General features: G+C 43.5%; 1 protein-coding gene across 1 annotated transcript; it reads right to left on the bottom strand.

Annotated features, from left to right (window-relative positions):
• Positions 1-56: 56 nt before the first annotated feature.
• Positions 57-9,681, bottom strand: PLAC9 (placenta associated 9). The gene is made up of 4 exons (XM_072340214.1): positions 9,317-9,681; positions 2,174-2,268; positions 1,754-1,874; positions 57-873 (listed from the first exon to the last, which is right to left on the bottom strand). The coding sequence occupies exons 1-4, from the start codon at positions 9,372-9,374 to the stop codon at positions 863-865; spliced, it is 285 nt and encodes a 94-aa protein (XP_072196315.1). The 5' UTR covers positions 9,375-9,681; the 3' UTR covers positions 57-862.
• Between the last annotated feature and the right edge of the window lie 9,235 nt (positions 9,682-18,916).

Raw genomic sequence — 18,916 nt, 5'->3', positions numbered from 1 at the left:
TGTTTGGAAAGAAACAGCTCCGAAGCTGAAGAAACCTAGAGGCAGGTTGGTAAAAAGGGATTGCTTATTAATCAAGTATGTGCAAACTCCTCTTACTGTATGCGCGAGTGCACACAGCTTTCTGTAAAGGCCAGGTCGGTCTTTTTTTTCCCCTAGAGGAAGCTGTGTTGCTGTTTGTCGTGGAAGAATTCAGATGTTTTGAATGTATATCCAAATCCATAAACAGATTTTTTTTTATTCTATAAAATGGAACAGTATCATTATGTACTGGGGAGAAATGCGCTGATGCGAGAAAAGCAGGTAAATGGATAGGGGCTTGAAATGTTTTCGTTCTTTTAAAGTGTATGCCTTTTCTTTTCCAAACCTTTCGATTCCCCCATCTGTTCTCCTTTGCATGTTTTAATGACTGTTTTGTGTGTTGAAGATATTCACCCTCCATGAAATTTAACTTCATCTCGAGGGGCAATTGCAGCTTAAAGTGTCTCTTCAACAGTTTGCACTCATGGCAAGGCCTCAGTTTGTGCCAGGGATGGAAGATCTTCTTGAACTATGGAGAGGTTGGTTAGCTGTGTTTTGTTCCAGCACCCTGTCTGATCTTATTTTCCTTACTGAGAACACTGTACTTGAAATGCAGTTTTGATGAAGTGCGGCCACCGAAAGATGTAAAACACAAAGCTTTGAAATGACATCTAGAAGCAAATAGCTTTTTATTGAAAAGCACAAGGACACAGAATGAAAAGTACTTTCAGGATTGTACGTCTCTGCTCAAGTTCTGGGAACACCTTGGGGGCTTTTTAAATGAGCTGCAACTGTTTACAACAGCCTTCCCGTTAAATTCAGCTCTCTTCAGTCTCTGCTCTGCTCAGCTGGCATCTGTATGAAGAAGATATGATGTAGTTATTACAAGGTCAGGATCAATCTTTCTGGATAAATGTTATTTAAAGTGTGATACCTGTTACTTTACAGAGAGAACTGTTTGATTGATCAAAGCACAGAAGGAAGGTGGTAGAGCTCTGCAATTCTTGGACGAGGTGGTAGTCAGTGCAACATGAATCTGAGCAGTACTTACTGTACGTGTTGCAATTAGGCAGAGGTTGACTTGGAATTTCCATTTCAAATTAACACTTCACTGGGACTCTTTCTTAGATAAAATGACCAAACTGACTTCATAACAGTTGCTGGGTGTTGCTCATGCCTTTCTACAAGAGGTTTGCGCTCTACCAGCAGTGTCTCTTGCCTCTTAAATGAACTATTGATAGGCAGGCAGAGACGGAAGAGAACAGAGTGCTGTCTAGCATTTCTAGTGCTGGGGAAACTGTAGTCCTACCATTGCCAAGGTTCACTGTCCTTGGATGAAAGTTACGTCTTGTTTTTCTTGAATCTGTTTTGTTTCTCTGGTTCTTGTTTTACCTACTTTTTGCAGTGGTGAGGGAACAGAGCTGTTGTCTTTGCAGCAGCCTTACTCAAATGGGCCGTTTCAAACTTAATTGGTCAACATTAATATCCCCAGTTGATCTGCCTTTCTGTGTACCTCCTATATCTAGCTCCTTGCCTGGTTGGTTTATTTTGTTCCCCTCTCTTTAGTGCAGATTGTGACACTGTCAAAAACTGAATCGTGTATTTCAACTGAGGCCTTCCCAGCAATGAATTGAGTGAATGAATTATCTCTCATCTGATATGGTAAGAAGATGGCTTTCAGTATAGCACGGGCAACACTGTTGTTGGCTTAGCTTATGTCCCACTAGATACTTACCATAAAAAATGTCTATCAGTGGGGTTCCTGTGGCAACGGGGAGGTCTGATGTTGTCTCACTGATGATACTGAGGAGTGATTTGACTTCTGATTCTAGGTGCTCCACAGTTTTTATTACCTTCTAATGGAAGAAAAGGATAAAAATGTGGAGAGGACCAGTCAAGGGGTCACGTGGAAGGAACTGTGTACCAAATGTGTTCGTTAAAGGGATATCCTGCTATCCCATGTTGCTAACAGCTGATTTACTCGTTGATTGCAATTTAAGGTATTTTTCATGTTATACTGGCCTCTAGTGGCACAAGTATTAGAATTTTATTTGGCAAGACTTAAATTACAGCATTTACAATACAACATTTTCTGTAGCCAAAAGATAGGGACAGAGGTTTAGTGTATTCAAGGAACCAATGCTACAGCTCTTACCTCTTCAATAATATCTAAGCGTTCGTGCATTGTATCACGTTCGTGGCACCGGCTTCCCTGACTTCCAGGTAAGAGACTGGTAGGGTCTGCAGCAGCTGAAAAAACAGCCACAATTACATTAACAGTACCTTCTTAGTCATAACATTTACCTTTGTGACTTCTGAGGTTGTATTTGGCTTGCTCAAGAGCATTCTTTATTAAGCATCTCGTCCTGGGTGGGAGCAACTCAGTTAAATACAGATAGACCCATAGCTGTACTCCATGTATGAGCAGTATCTGCTGCTGTTTGTGCTTTAGTGGAGCATTTTCTTTTCCATAACTTGGTTATGGTTGGCACAGGAGGAACAGCTGTGGCTGTTTCCAATAGTGCTGTGTGAGAGCAGCAATTTGAACCTGGTGCAGTGCTTGGTGATAAGTTTGCACTGTGGATTTAGGTGTTATCTGGTATAAATGTTTTGGTAAGGATTGCAGCAGTTTGATGGTATCTGAGCTGTGCTGTGAGCTGGAATAGAGCCCCTGAGGGCACAGGGCAGGGAGGAGGAGAGGAATAAAATGTGACCTAATGAACTAGGTGTGGTGTTGTTTAAACAATGCTTTGGCAGTGTTTTAGCCAGTATATTTCAGTACGTTGGACTTGTAGGGTTGGGTTTTTGCGCATTCACCAGGAGGTGGTGCTGTGAGGACAGGATCCCAAAGATGTACTGTGCCCGTTTAGTGCTTACCGAGACTTGAAATATGGCAGCTATGTCGAAGGCAGCTGCTTTGCGGTTGTTGGTGGTGTTTTGGGAATGCTGTTACTCTCTAATTAAGTAATCAGGTTGAACCACGCTCCAAAAAATTCTGCTAATTTACGTGTTGGTTTTTTTTCTATCACAGTTAAAGCAATGTGGAAATCTGGATTTTTGTGTCAGAAATGGAGGCTGCCAAGCAATGGCCGGTCTTTCTCTACAAACCTTTTCTGCTCCAACGATAGTATAATAACAAGATAAGCTCTTCTTTTACTGTCAGTTATTAATAGGATTTCCACTTTTCCAGTATTCCCAGCTCTATCTCTGTGTCGTGCCTGATTCAGCAGCATGCTGAACTGATGCCCATCGTGTCAGAGGCACGGCCTTGAGTCATAAGGTGGAGTGGAAAGCTTGGGTGAGGGCCAGCACCAGGCCTAAGTGTTTGTGGAGTTTTGGGCAGCCGTGAGCTGTGTGCCAGGCTTGTTTAGTTTTGTGCATTTCCTAGAAATGGGAAATGCAGGAGAGCTAATGCTGCCTAGTTTAAGTCAGTGTTGGCCACTTCTCTTTCTCTGGTTGTGCATCTCATATCACGCTGGTCTACAGAAGACCCAGAGTTCTGCCTTTGGAAGAGTAAAAGTAACTGTCCTGCTTAAATCAGACTGACTCAGAGACTCTGATATTTCCAAACTGTAATGGCACAGGGAACATACCTGCTGGCACTCTGCAGGGGCTCCTTTCAACTTTCTCCTGACAAAGAACTTTAAGTTCTCTAAGGAAACGGTCAAATAAACATGATGCGATGAGGTCCTGCTCAAAATGCCACTTCAGTCATAACTTCAGCTTATCCCATTTGTATTAAAGATGTTTCTTTCCTGCCCAAACCACATCATTTTGCATGGGCTGACTGACACTGTGAATGTGCACAGGTAGGTGAGGTGTAATGGATGACTGACTTAATACTGCTTTATATATGTGCACACAGCTGAAGAAAGAAGCTACTGTGAAATGCGGGTCTCAATAGCCTTCTGCTCCTTGGGGTGGTTGGTACTTTTTTGATGCTGAATGAGACAGCTTTCTAGCAGTGAGGGTGCACTGCAAATTTATAGATTGCAGTGGACTGCTTGGAGGGGGAGGAAGTATCTCATCAAGCCTAATAGACCTACAACCACAGTGCTAATGCTGTGACTGGAAAAGATGGCAAATGGTCCAGGCCGAAGTGTCTCATAAAACATCTGATATCACTTGTTAGAGAGTGACAGGAGTTAGGAGAAAATCTGTCTTAAAAGCAAAATGTATTTAGTGCCCAGGTTTCATGGCCTGGGGACTGTGATCCAGAAGAAGTCCTGTCAGGTAGTGTCTGTGTCTCTGCCTGGATGATAGCTTTCTTACCACAGCAGAGATGCCTTTGTGTTTGTGGTGCCCTTCACCACCGCACCAGAATGGGTTACTTTGGGAAGGGACAGTGGATCAGGCAGACAGTGCTTTGGTCAGTGCAGTTCCTTGGGTTCTGCTATTCTCAGAGCTCCAGCTTGAGCTTTTGGCTGCTGGTTATTTAGCTAGCCCACAGCCTTTATCTCTGGGATGGGGTGTTCACAGGACACGTCCAGTCCCTTGTGCATAAATATGACATATATCTGAGTCACTGTGGTGACCCACGCTTTTATAAGAGCGAGGATTAAACTCTTAAGTCATTTATTCTGCTAATCATCTAGAAATTCTGACTTAATTTTTGTCTTGTACGTTTTGTCCTGTGTCAGGTACCCATTCAAGGGTGATTCTACTGCCCTGTGCTGTGGTACCGTCAGAAACCAGTAGAAGGAGCAGAGAAACAGAGTTTGAGTGAGGTTTAAGGATGCCAGCGGGTAGAAGTGCTTTTGTGTGAGAAGTTGAAGCAGGACCCTCATAAACAAGAAGCTTGCTATTGGGTGTAAGGAAGTACAGTGGTTGTGTCATTGCCTCTTATATGTGTGAACTTCTTCAAATGATCTTTACATGGCAGTATCTGAATTCCAGGTAGGTGCTCACACCTGCTCTCACACTAAATACAGATGTGAGTATATAACTGCTGAATAGCTTTTTATAATGTATATAAATCTATATAGGTATATACCTAGTGTGTGCATATATAATATGTAGACATAAGTAAACGTGCACCTCAGACTGAAGTTGATGTCAGAAATCAGAGGGTAATGTTAACTGCCACTTGACCAGTAAAGGTGCTACCAGATGGCATTTTTGCTCCCCTCTGTCTGGCCCCCGACCATTAGTTGTACATATAAGCAAACACTTGTCTGTGTACCTGTGTCACAAAGGCATCTGGTAGGGGAAAAAAAATTGTTTTAAATTAAAGCTTCACAGCAATGCAAGCTGGAACACACCAATTCGAGTCAAAACACATTTTTAAGCCAATGAATTGAGTTGGTAATTGAAAGTACCCTCTGCATTGCTTGTACTGTTCATAAGGATAATTCTCAAAGATGCATTACAAGTCAAACTGAAGATATGGACTAGCTGTAGAAAATACTGGGTTGGGTTCTTTGGGCTGGGTTATGGGGAAGGTTGAGCTAAGTGACCATTTTGTTCCCTATTGGTCTTAAAGTTGTTTAAAAAAGCCTTTCTATTTTGCTATGTTCTGTAACCATTGCGGTTTTGAGAATTGACTGAGAGTTCATGTTGTGCTCAGCAGGGAGCGCGAGGTAAACCAAAGCAGACCACAGGCCAAATGAAAGACAAGTGAGACCAAAAATGGAACCAGATGCCATATAAAAGCTGAAGTCGTATGATAGATGAAAGCAAATAGAAGGGACATTTATAGCTATTGGAGGAGACATGTTGCACTGCATGTTCCTGTTTGTACTACCTTAGGTTTAGCACTACTATTGTATTCCTGTAGTATATAGCAAGAAGTGATGGGAAAGCTCCTACTGAGAAAACAAAGCTGGTAGTGATGGATTTGTGTTCCAAAGGGAAAAAAATCATCACCTTTGGCGACCCCTTCCAGCTCAGCTGGGAAGAACATGGACAACCAAAGGCAGTTGCCAATTCTTGCTTACAGTGTTTCTTATCTAACTATACTATTGGACTCAACATTAAAGCGTGAACATAGCTTTAAAGGGTTAACTCAAGGTTTGCAAAAGTAGTTGAATTAAACTTGCTGCTGAGTATGGAAAAGATAGAACTTCAAAAGTCTATCAGTATTAATGCTTTCATACCTAAGTCTGTCTTAAGCCAAGACTGTTAGTCATGTTTAGTTTGGGGGACTGTTCTTCAAGGCAACAAGCTTAGTTTCCAGTTATGTCAACCTTCCTGTTACCTTTGGATGTACGAAGCACCTGAGTTTTGTATATTTTTACATAAAGGAAGGTAAGAATGAAAATGTTCCTCTCTTGGTTTGAAATAGATTTCCAGTGAGCTGATCTTCTTGTGCCAAGCAGCCAGTGAATGTTGTCTTTTGCAGTGGAAAATGGCTACAAGAGATCAAAGAGAAAAGAAGGATGGTCTAATGGCTGGTGGGTAAGTTGCTCTTAATCATTCTGCAACTTAGGAGAGGATATTCTGATGTTTTGGGCTACAAACGCATGTTTCCCTTTATATTTATTTCTGTTTACATATGGATTTGGTTTTGAAACTAAGGCAAAGTGTTGGGATAATTACAGCTAGTAGCTGTAAAAGAGATACTTGTGTATGCAGAAGAGGATGAGCCATTTCAGGAAGAAAAGGAAGCATGCTGTGGCACATGTAAAGAATGTAAGTTATGTGAAATGGGTGAGCTTAATCTGGTTTAGAGAATGGAGGTGGTCAGAGGGGTGAATATTTGATGCCGCCCCTATATTTGAGGATGACCACTGGTATCTGGGGATGAGGATTTCTGAGGATGTGGCTTTTGGGCTGTGTTAAGTAATAGGAGCTGCAATCACAGGGAACAGGGTGTGAGGTGAGTCTGTGACTATAACTAGTCAACTCTGTGGCTGTGTAGTTTGCATGTGAATAAGTTTTGGCCAATAGAAAGAAATATCATGGTACAGGGAAGACTATCTTGACAGTTTTGTCCTAATAGTGAAAAAAAACTTCTATTGAGTTGGGGACAGTAATGGCTGTAGGCTCCCATAGGGAAAGGAAACACCTATTACATGGGGTGTAGATGAAACTACTGCTGGCTCATTAGTAGAAAATGATGACTCAGGCTGGTTTCAGATAGTACCTCTCATGAGTTTTACTGTGGATTTAAATACACTGTTTTGAAGCTTGATCATCTGGGAGCACAGTACTGCTTTATGAGAGTGCAAGCAGTTGATTTTGTGCAAAAATAGGCAGTTCTGAAGGTTTGGTTGTGTTCTATTTTTCCCTCTTCAGTTTCTAAACAGTAGCCTGCCTCTGATTGCTGAATATTGCCTTTATAGTTGGCCATTCAGTCCAAAACTTGATTAATCTACCCAGCCTTGAGGGGAAAAAAAACATTCCCTTATGCTTTGTTTTGCCTTTTCTTGCATTAAAAGCCAGATGAACTTAGACTGCTTAAAACACCTAACCGGACCACAGTGTGCAGTACCGAGCAGTAGTGGTTCCACTCAGGCTCCCCAGTTGCTCTTTTCCCAGTAACACACTCAGTACTGGGTATGCTCGGCTAACTGGAGTGTGTCACAGGGCCCAGCCTGCTTACCTGATTGCCTGATAGTTGTTTACCTGAGGACTCCGGGTCACCTCTCTGCTACGCATAAATGCATAGGAGACACTGTGCTGCTGGGATGTTACGCCCTCAGAACTATTTGCCCTGAGCTTTTTATAGGAATGGCAGTGTGTTTAAATGGGACAGGTATCAAATGGCCCGGTGCACGTGACTATATTGAATGCTGTTTTAGCAGCAGCACCATCTCACAAACTAACCCAGCAGTAGCAGCTAGGAATGAAAAGCTGCAGACGTCAGGTGAGAGCCTGTAATTGTTTCAGCTGGACACCCACACTAACCTCTCACCTTGAGCCACTTGAAAGCTGATGCTGTGAACATGAAATAGTTCCTGTTAATAGCTGAATAAAAACATAAGCTCTATTCTGTCCAACCCCAAGCCATTTTTAAGAGGAACTGTTGCCAAACAAAACAGGAAAAACCAATGGATGAATCATGGGGGTGGAGCGGTCAGGGGAAGGATCTGTAATAAAATAAGAAGTCATGTTCCTCATCTCCAAGGTAGAAAAGGGACAGTAGGAATGACTGCTCTGAAGTCCTTCAGCCAGCCAAGATACACACCTGGCTGTGACAGGCACAAACTCAAACCCTTCCTCAGCTCAACCAGAAGAAACCAGCCAGTACAGACAGTTACAGATCACCTTACTAATAAGTATTTCCTCCTGCCTCCCTGTGGTGAGAGCTGTTCTGAGACTGAGGCTTTCTCTTTCCTTTTTCCTTTTCTTGTAGGTAAAATAATATATATATATAGGGAGCAAATAAACAAAAACATTTTTCCTGCCGTACTCATGGGGTGGAAACCAGCCAGAGCGCCCTTGTTAGAACTGATAATTCAGTTGGTCACAGATAAATGTTATGAAGCCAGTTGTGTGGGAGGGAGATGGGGCAAGGAAGAGTGTGTGGGACTTGGGGGCAGAGGGGACTAAACAGTTGTTTGGGAACTGTTTGGATTGTAATGGAAACTCGCTGCCCTGCCACAGGATACAAACACTGTGTGTTGTCAAGCAGTCTGAGCAGAGGGGGAATGATGCTGGGCCTCAGCTAGCAGAAAAACATGTAATGCAAACAGGCTGTGAAGCCAGGTTTGTGGTAGCAAGGGGACTATAAATCCTGGGACTGGCTGAACAGATCAGCTCTCAGCCATACCATCAGCTGAAATGCTATTACAGGTTAGGTTAGCACCAGCCCTGCTCTTAAAGTGCAACTTAGATGCCAGTTTATCAGCTGCTGTGTGTTTCTGCTACTTACTCCCAAGGTATTTGAAGAAGGCACTGCGAGCCTCAAGAATCTCAACAATAATCCAAAGCAGAAGAGACAAAAATGTGGTACTGTTAAGCAGCACATCTATAAAGGAGGTCTTGAGTAAAGGAGATTGTTTCTGTTCACCTTGAACTTTGGCCTTTGTTCTGTGAGGTTTCGTATGCATTGTTGTAAAGGCTCCAGAGCATTGATGATGGAGGTGCTGGGTGCAGCACATGTCAACTTGTGAAAATACACTGATAGTGTATTTCCCTGCTGCTGTGAGTACAGAAATAGCTCTAAGAAAGCAGTGTGCCTTTAGGACAGATTCAGTAGCACAGAATTAGAGATATTCCCCTGAAGAGGACGCGTACCTGTGACACCTTCATAGAAAACCCATAGAAGAAGCAATTCTTTATCTCCCCCGCCCGCCCCCATGCAAAGTCTTTCACCATGCTGCAGTTTGTGCTTTTCAAGCTTGGAGTCACTCACCGAAGAGCTCCTGTTCCTGCAGGACTCCAGCAAACGCCAGCACCCAGATGAGCAGCATGGTCACGCACTCCGCTCTGGTCCTGGTGCAGAGCACGGCAGGCTCCCTCCCAGGCTGTGCATAGACTGCTCCGTCTGTCCGTCCAGCAGTTCGTGCTGAGGTTTAGCCAGAGCTAGGAGGAAATATGCCCAGGCTGAGCCAAGATTCTGAAGCTGTGCTTTTTTTTTTCTTCTTCTTCTTCCCTCCCTTTAAGAAAAAAAAAAAGAACACCACCCTTCCAGCTCCACAAAAAGCCCAGTTATCCAGGCAGGCTGGCAGCACTCCAAGCTCCCCCAAAGATTTTACCCTGTATTTATTTATGCAGCCTACAAGTGGAATGTGCTGGAAAACTCTGAATCCAGTAAGTACGGCAAGGGGGGCAAGAAAAGGAAGGGGGGAAAGGGAAGGGATGTTTCTTTCCCTGCAGGATTTGGTCTAGGGTGTGGGAAGCAGGAACGCTGGAGAACATGGGATCGTTAGGGTTGTGCAAAATCGGGGCTCTTGTGTCGTTTGTTTTTAGGACTGCAGAGAAAAATCTCTTCTGGGCAGGCGAAAGTTGTGCTGGACTGAGCGCAGCAGCCTTGTGTTGGTGATGCCTTGCCTTTGGAAAGCGACAGGAGCTCCTCAGAGCTCTTCCCAGTTGGGAAGGTGTTGGAAATAAGTTAGATGTGATAACACTGTGCCTAAAGATAGCTCTGTCAACGGTGTTCTAAATGCTTGCTTGGTTTCAAGCAGGTCTAAGTGAAATGTTTATCTCCAGAGCTCATGGGTGTCATGTGGATAAGTGTCTGTGTATGAGGTGTGTGAGGATGTAGGCCTCTGGCCCTGAGCCTGCTGCAGGTTCCTGGCACAACCTCGGCCACATCCCTCCCACTTTGCAGGTCTTTAGCTTCCTACCTTTGAAGGAGTATTAATAATCCTACACAACTTAAGAAAGAACAGCAACAAAAAAATGTTTGCCAAGCGTTTTGTGTTGCCTGAGTTAAAAAAATAAATAGATTTCCATGCAAACTGTTAAATTTTTAACAAGTTGTAGATATTACAGAGCAAGTTAGGAATGCATTGCAAAGCTCATGTACAACTAAGGCTGCACATGCCGTACAGAGGCGTGACCGCTGAAGTAAGAGGTTGTCTGTGTTGAGGCTACAGGGGAAGTGGAAGCGAAGCCAACAGACAGAGGACATGCAAATGCTGTGCCGGTCACTTCTTTACCAGCAGGATGTTGACCTGCAGGAGTGAGAGCCTTGTGCTACTTTGGAGAGAGAAGCCTGGGGGGCAGGATGACACTTATGAGTAGTTGGTTTCTGTTTCCTGAGTATGTTTCTCCTGGACCTTTGCCCTTATACTAATTGCCTTTCTCAAGCAGAATCTCCCTCTTGTGCTCTTTCTAAGGGAGCTGATTTCTGGATGCTTTTCTGCTGTGCTCTACAGTATACTATTAAAAAGCAATGAACGTTCATTGAATTGGTTTTTCCCTCTACACCAGAAAAGCTATAAAAATAGATTGAAACTGCCGTTCTGGACCACCGCTGCAGAGGTCGCTCAGCTCCTTATTGCACATTTCCTGGAGATTCCTAATGAATTCATCTCAGGTTCATGAAACAGCTATATTCTTCCAAGGTGGCTCCTTCTTATTTGTCTAATTGTGCTGTGTTTGACCACGGTGAGATCTGGTGCCCACAGGAAAGTCAAGAAAACAGTGAGGATTTCCTCTAGTATCGTAGTTCGGAGGTTGTTTCTATAGTGAGAGAAGCTCTTTCTGCATGAGGGAAATGCAGCCAAAAGAAACACTTATGCTAAGTAAGATTCTGGTGTTCAGTAGGGCTACCTGTCTAAAGCGTTTTGGTCATCTTGGGTAATTGCCTAAATTGATTACTGCTGTTGGTAAACACTCAGAATGAGGCTGGAGATGAACAGCTCTTAATCAGCGTTGTGAGTTAGAAAATATTCAGGGTTTATGTCAGGAATCTGCAGTTAAACTGCAAAGTAGGTTGTTCAGTGCAAGGCAGAAGATCTGGGTGTAGCAGAGAGTATGTGATATCTATAAAGCTATTTGTCTTCTGGAAAGTTAGTCACTGATTACCATCAGAGAAAGCATTCTTCAGCGTATTCATCTTGGAAATGTCCATATATGAGAATATAATGAGATCATATGAATATAGGTTTGCACAAAATCCAGCTGTTGAGATGTTCCCAAGACACCAGCAGCCAAAGAAAGCATACCAGTGAACAGGGATGGGGATTTCTGCCAGCAGGCAGTCTGGCAAAAGGGAGAGCAAACACAAGGTTTGAGTCTATTTTGGGAGCGTGGAGGGGGTTTGTGTTGTTTTTTTTACTTTGTTTTCTTGCAGCCTTTCTGCATTTCTTTCTTGGATGAACCAAAGGCTTGGCAAAAGCAAGTAGGTCATAGAGATACCATGGAGCGCTGAGGGAGGAGAAGCAGAATAAACAAAGGCTGTATGTCAGCAGAGGACGTGTGTGCCATAAAGAGGAAGATCGTATCATTGGGCATGACATCTGGCAGTGTGGACTGGAGTATGGCTGAGCATAAACTTGGCAAAGGTTGAATTGCAGTCCCTCATGACTGTAATTGAAACAGAGAGAAAATTAAATGGAGATTACTTCCAGGAACAAAAATACAGTCAAACACCCATCCATGTAGGGAAAGGAGAGCGCCTTACACTGCGGAGATGAAAACAAGAGAATGATCTCCATCCTGGATTTAGCACAGAAGGACAAGGAAATCGGCACGAGGTTACTGTGGATGTTCCCTTGGGAGAAGGCGTTTGCCCACCAGGGTCTGTGGGGATTCCTCATTTATTTATTTGTTAGCTGCCAGCTGCTTATGACCTGACGTTCTCACCACCTGGAGGTTGCAGAATCCCTTATGTAAAATCAGGCTTGGTTTCATGGTTCTTCTAGAAGAGATGAATTATTTTCACCCTCTTTACTTACTCACTGCCTGACTGCTGGGATGAAGCAGTAATTGAGTATATGTGGAAGCAGAGTGCATTGCTTGGAGAGGCTGATTTTGGAAGAACAGGACTGCAGCCTGTCCAGGGGAAGCAGGAATTAGCTTTCCAAGGAGTGTATCACTTGGTGAGCAAATGGAAGAAGGTACCTTGGAGTGGTGTGATATCTGCCAGAAACAGACATTGCCACTTACAGCTTTCAATTGCGGTAACTCAGCACCACACCCCCAGCACAATCCCTCCTCATCTCTTGCTCATGGGAGCAGCTCCCATTGGTGTTGCAGGTCTTATGGGCTGTTGCCTTCTCCCCCAGTGCAGTCCCCTCTTCAATCTGTTTGATAGCAGTTTGAATTTGTGGTTACTAACTTGATTTGAAAGGGAAATGAAAGAGTGTGATGTTCTCTTGTCACTGCCATGAAGGCACAGTCTTAGATTCCATTTAAAAAAAAAAACAAACCCATGCAGTATTACAAGGTGCTGATGAGATCAGCTCCGTTTGTACCTTGCTTGGGCAAGTTTAACAAACGTGTGTCATGGAGCAGAGCGCTCTGGTCCGGCCTTCTCCGAAACAATACGTTTTGTACTATGCCGAAGGCCAGCAGTGAGTCAGCTTCTCTCTGGAGGCAATTCCTTTGTATCATCTTGGTGCCAGCACTCTAAGCTGGGTTCTCTTTGCCAGCATTAGGTAAGCAGCTGATGGGTTCAGGCTGTCCACGCATCTGTGACTTCAGCTTCCTGAGCAATCAGCTGCAAGAAACCTGAATCACAAGACTGAAGGTGGGTCGTGTGGGGTGTTAGCGAGTGGTGTCTTACTGATTGTTCTGTGTTTTTAGCCAGCTGTTAGGTCCTTTCATTTCACAGATCTCACGGATGCCAATAAGCCCAGCTGTGCTGCAGGAGCCCCTATGGAGCAATCTGTGTAACATGCCTGCTCTCTCTAGAGAAAATACAACTTCATCCTGACAGAGCTGAATTAGTGAATCTGAAGTTGACCGTTGCCTCCTAACTTAATGTTGCACGGATGGGATTCTGGTAATGCATACTGCTTGTTTTATTTATTATTATTATTACAGAAAACTGCATCCTTTTGCTGTTGCAACTTTGCATCCACCCATTTGAGTCACATAAAAAAATGTGAAATAATTCTGTGAATCCACAGCAAATAACAGCGTTGAAAATAACACTCATGGGGGAAGTACTTGATTGTTTTCAAATGGGAATGATTCAGCTGGTGACTTTAGCAGGCCAGTGTTGCACACCACGCCGATTAAAGGAAATAATGGCTTGAAATTGGACGAACATTTTCACTCTGTGAAGGAGTAATTCATGTCTGAGAAGCTGTTCATCTGTTGACTAGTGCCTTGCTGAACATGGGTGATGAGAAATGGCAGTGAAACAGAGGTCTGTGTTACTTAATGTCTGTGTACCTTTCTCCATTAGAAAGCTCATCAGCTGTGCATGTGTAGCCCTGGAATTCAGGATTTACCATATGAGCTAGCCGTGAGATACAGATGTTTAATGAAACAGAAACAACTGGAATAAATCCCATTTCAGACCAATAGTCATCCTGTTCTCATTTTTGCCTTAATTACTGCAAGATCGTGGACAGATTCTGAAGGAAGTATGATTTGCCAGAGAGAGAAGCCAAGCTAATCTCTTCACTGTCACTCCCCTGGAGATTTATAGTACGTCTATTACTTTGCAGCTGATGTAGTAAGAATCCCAGGTTAAGGCTGCTTTTGAGATGAATGTGGGTTAGGAAGAAGGATGCTGTAGCAGGATGTTAGTAGACCTTGTCCCATCGTTACCTTCTGTTTTTCTTCAGGCATGCTTTTGGCACTTACTCCAAGGCAGAGACTGAGTAAGAACATGGTATGATTTTATTCTGTCCTGCTGTCTGGTGGATCCTGTTCAGCAAGAACTGGTACAGTTAGCGGTTACTGCATGGGGCCGGCATCTTGCCTCTTTAATTCCAGCTGCTAAACATCGTTGGGAGATAATGTGAATACTTACCTAATGCTGCTATTTAACAAGAGAAGTCGGTTTAGCTGCCAGAGGGAAATTTTGTAATCATGAACGGAAAGAGAAGTGCCCGCAAAACAATTTCTACTTAATGTTCATCCAGGACATGAAAAGCCTTGTGAGACTGTGGACAAATAGATGAACAAGATCAGCATTCACCGCAGGCTGTGGAGTCAGGGCATTAACTCATGCTGTTGGAAAACAGATGTGAACTCTGGATTCCTGTTCTCCACCCTTTGTTTTGAATTTTTCCTCTAATGAAATCCTTCGAGGGCGATCAGTTCCGTATGTTTCTGGGAGGACAAAAATGGTTACACCTGTTACTGGTTTACTGCATCTGCGCAGGTATTCCTGTTGGTGCTAAGGACAGAACACATCAGAACAGGAATTACTGCCTGAAACTCAGTCCTCACGGGATATCAGCATAGCTGTGATGCTGTTTCTAATGCCAGATTTTAGGACATCCTGCCTCGCTTCAAAAGGTAAGTTGAATCCAGGTCTATTAAAATACCTGCAACAGTGCACTGTCTGGATATAATAGAGTGTACAGTTCTGTTTTAAGTAATCAGCTCTAGTTAAATGAACTGTTATTTAATTCAGACCCACCACTCGCTAGAAGAGTAACAGAAGTGTTATTCCTTAGTTCCCAGATTCATCTATGCCATTTTAGGAGGAAGTTTTTCACCCAGAGGGTGGTGACACACTGGAACACGTTGCCCAAGGAGGCTGTGGATGCCCCATCCCTGCAGGCATTCAAGGCCAAGCTGGATGTGGCTCTGGGCAGCCTGGGCTGCTGGTTGGCCACCCTGCACATAGCAGGGGGTTGGAACTGGATGAGCACTGTGGGCCTTTTCAACCCAGACCACTCTATGATTCTCTGATTTTGTACTTTTCTGTAAGCTTTTCCTGCTTGGGAATGGCTTTTCACCATCTATAGCGGTGACTGCCTTAAGCTTCTTCTGATTAATGCTGAGAAAAGAGAGGAAGAAGCAGATTAGCAGATAAAATACATGGGAAGGGAATGGAGGGTTCAAAGCATGTGTTTAAGGAATAAATAAGAAGCACCAGAAGTGAGGACCAAGGAGTCATGCGAGTCATCAGGACTCCATAAATAATGCCATAGCAATCTCTTCTCTATAGGCTTTATTATCAGGGAGGTAAATGACAAGGAGCTGATAGGGTAGGTGGTTTGTATTGAGAAGAGCTGACAGCAGTCTGGGTAGCAGAAAGTGGTCTGCTCGTGTGGGTGAAGAGGTGCTGTGCTAAGAGAGGGGAAGGATGCAGCTGGCCAGAGGAGAGGCTGTGGCAGGGAGCAGGAAGGGGCTGAGCGTGTTGCCTGGTGCTGGTGAGGCAGCCTGCAATGGCAGAGCCCTGCTTGCCTTGCTGCCTGGCAGGTGGTTGTCCAGGTTATCCCCTTCTGGTCCTGGGAGCTGTGCTGCTCCATTTTTCCACCCCCATCTTCAGCTCAGCTTTTGATTTCTTTTGATCTTCCCACAATTGCACTTAACGAAGCTGAGTTGTGGGCTGGATGAGCTGATTCTGAGCACAGTGTGAGCTGCAACCTAGAGCTTAGTGATTTAATTAGACACGGCAGGAGGAGAGGGAAGAGGATTTAGATCAATGAGAGTCTGGGCTAAAGGAGCGGGCTCTAGGCTGTTATGTACTTGACCTTGGGATTACTTAAGCTAACCAGGAGGCAAAGGAGTTCAGCCCATCCCAGGGGTAGCACTCTGGTGAAGCATTTCTTGCCTTGGTAGAAGCGTGTGTTCTTTGCTGCAGTTGCATGTCCCGTGTGTCAAAAACCTTTGAAGGCCTTCTGAGCCTTTGAAAGTGTTTATAGCAGGTATCTATAGACTGTGGTAGATGTGAACCTCTTTGAGTAATTTTGTCAACAAACCAAACGACTTTGGTGCCTCTTCCACTAATGCGAACAGATAGTCTGACCTGCATCAGAACCTTACATGAAGCACACCCAGACTGTTCTTTAGACTCACATAATGCAAATGCGTTCCTTGAATTGATGCCTGTCCTTTCTCTCAGCCCCTATAAAATAAACCCTGAGAAAGCTAGATCTGTTTCCATTGGTTTTGCTCTGTCTTAGTCTTTTCTAAATTGCCTGAAGGTAATAGGCAGTAGTGTAAAAGACCATAGCTCAGTTGCTGTCTGAAAGGCAAAAACACTGGAGGATGGAAATCTGGACTGTTTTAGTAGTATTGACTGATGCAGAAACTGAGAAGGAAGTGAAATCATACACCAAAGAAGAAAACGCTGCCTATTCCATTATCGTTATTACTACTGGAAATTCCTTTCTTGCTTTTTGTTTATCCACGCTGATTTTCACAGTGGTTTACCACCATGTTCCTTCTGCACCAATGCGTTGTGTAATCTCAAATTATCATTTCTGTTTTGTGCTGCTACTCTGAACGACTTTTTCATGTTTCTTTTGGTATACGTGTAGATTGTTTCCACTCTCTCTCTGTAGCTGACCAAGTTCTGCAAAGAGCTCTCCACTTTGGACAGACTATCGTGTCCCACCCACTGAGGTTGGAAATGTTATTATTTACCGTGGGGGAAAAGCTTGGCTTAACCCTTCAAGACTCTCTTTAAAGTCCTGTAGTTCAGTGAAGTCTTTATTTGCAGTGGTGATAGCTATTTCTCCTTGTGCTCACCAAACTGAGTTCTCTCTGGTTTCAAGAGAGCTGTTTTCCATTTCTCAAGTCTGTAGCTCAAGTCAAGTCTTCTACCGTCAATATAAATGGCAGGAAAGTCAGCACCAACCTATCCTAGGGCAGATACTTTGCTGCTCATGTTAATTGTTTGGTTAGCTTTCTGATCATTGCTTCCAAATCTGAGCAGTTGCTGGGCCATTCCTTAGACGTCTGCCCATTTTCCACGTGTTTCAGTCTGCAGGTAGTGATCATCTCGATCCTATTGGAGATGTACTGATACAATCGAAGTAAACTACTTAATTCCAGTAGCTAAGATGCATTTGTGGTTTTCAAACCGAGTGAAGGTTATATATGAAAGGTTAGCAAGGTCAGATATTAAAAGGTGATATGATGGGAGGCAACATTTGCCAGAGAAGTGCTAAACCAATATGAAACAAGGACATTCTGGATGTTTCAAGTGCAATGAGCTGCAGCCACGTGCAGGTAATGGATCCAAGGACACTCAGAAAAAAAGATACTTAGAGTAATACAGATCAGGGAAAGGCTATGAGGGTAGAGCGCCTTCCTGGAAATCACTAAGGGGATATGATGACTTCTTGGCCGACTGGTTCAAAGCCATGTCATGATGCACTGTGATCAGTGTGCTTTTTGATGTAGGTGTAGTAATGAGCACAGCATGTTAAAGGTAGAATTCCTTCCTAGTGACTAAATGCTCTTGGTGACAGTGGGAAAGAGGCTGTATGCCATCCTACTGCCGTGACTTTCACTGCTGGCATCCACCGTATCAGCTGCAAAGCTCCTCTGAGAACTGCAGTCTGAAAAGGCAATGAAATCAAGGAGCTGTGAAGACAGTCATGATGTTCTTGTAACTGCTGCTGAACAATGGGTTACTCTGGTTCACATCTCTTCTGCTTTGAATCAAGAAGTGTAAAGTGTGTGTGATCCTTTGCTCAACATACCTTTAGAAGAGTGTTTGTGAACTCTGCAGAAACACTGCCCTTCAGCTATACTTGTTACTGTCTTGATACAGCATTTTCCTGAGAAGTAACCAGATATTTCACTTATGCTGTGCACAGTGCTCAGTGAAACACTGGACAGAAACCATCTTCCCTGCACTGGTGCTACTGCCCTCCCTCAGGAGGTAGCGGTGTTACAGCTGAGTGTAACTCCTATTTCATTTCATCGAAGAATGGGATTCTTTAAGGAAGTCCAAAAGAACTTCTTATAAAGATTCAGGGATTATTTTTCACTTTATAAATCTTAGGATTTAAGGTCCTGGCTAGCACCAAGAAAAAGTTTAATGTTAAAAAGTTTTCTTTGATATAAGTGAATGAAATCTTACATTTTAATGTAACTTAGTTTTTTAATAAGCAGGGGAAAAAATGGCAAGGTTAAGCAGTAAATCTGATTTGGGGGGCCTTTAGCGTTGGTTGCAAGGCATGCTGAACCACTGGTGTTCTGATGTGAGACTGTGCCCCCGAAAAATGCCATAGATGGGGTATTGCCTTCTGCTGGAGAGGTCTGGGTTTTAGGCAGCAGCAGGTATGGCAGTGCCTGATAATAATTGCATTGGTAAAAACAAATAAGTAGGAATTTGCTAGTGAAATATATTGGGAAGAAGAAAAACAGTTTAAATTTCTAGATAAAGGCTGGTGAGGTATTTGAAAGGTTTTAAATAAGAAACAGCATTCTGCTTAGAGAAAGCATAGAGATGCTCAGAAGGCATCGTCTGTTCAGGGTGACAAAAGTCAGCTGTTTGAGAAAGGGAAAGTGAGGCTGGTATCTGCAGCCATCATCTCTGTGCACAAAGATAATGAAGGTAAGTACATAAAGTGACAGACAAAGCTTAAGGATCTTGTAAGGACAATGAAGTTTGACAGGCAAGAATGAAAAGAAGACG

Source organism: Excalfactoria chinensis, chromosome 6 (genome assembly GCF_039878825.1).
Source record: "Excalfactoria chinensis isolate bCotChi1 chromosome 6, bCotChi1.hap2, whole genome shotgun sequence".
Lineage (NCBI taxonomy): Eukaryota > Metazoa > Chordata > Aves > Galliformes > Phasianidae > Excalfactoria > Excalfactoria chinensis.
The sequence above is the reverse complement of the archived record's forward strand: the minus strand, read 5'-3'. Positions and strand labels throughout refer to the sequence as shown.

Coding starts and splice junctions, on each gene's coding strand:
- PLAC9 (XM_072340214.1), bottom strand. CDS start 9,374: ATGCTGCTCATCTGGGTGCTGGCGTTTGCTGGAGTCCTGCAGGAACAG. Junction 2,269..9,316: donor GCAGGAACAGGAGCTCTTCG/GTGAGTGACTCC, acceptor CTGTTTTTTCAG/CTGCTGCAGACCCTACCAGT. Junction 1,875..2,173: donor GCTTAGATATTATTGAAGAG/GTAAGAGCTGTA, acceptor TTCTTCCATTAG/AAGGTAATAAAAACTGTGGA.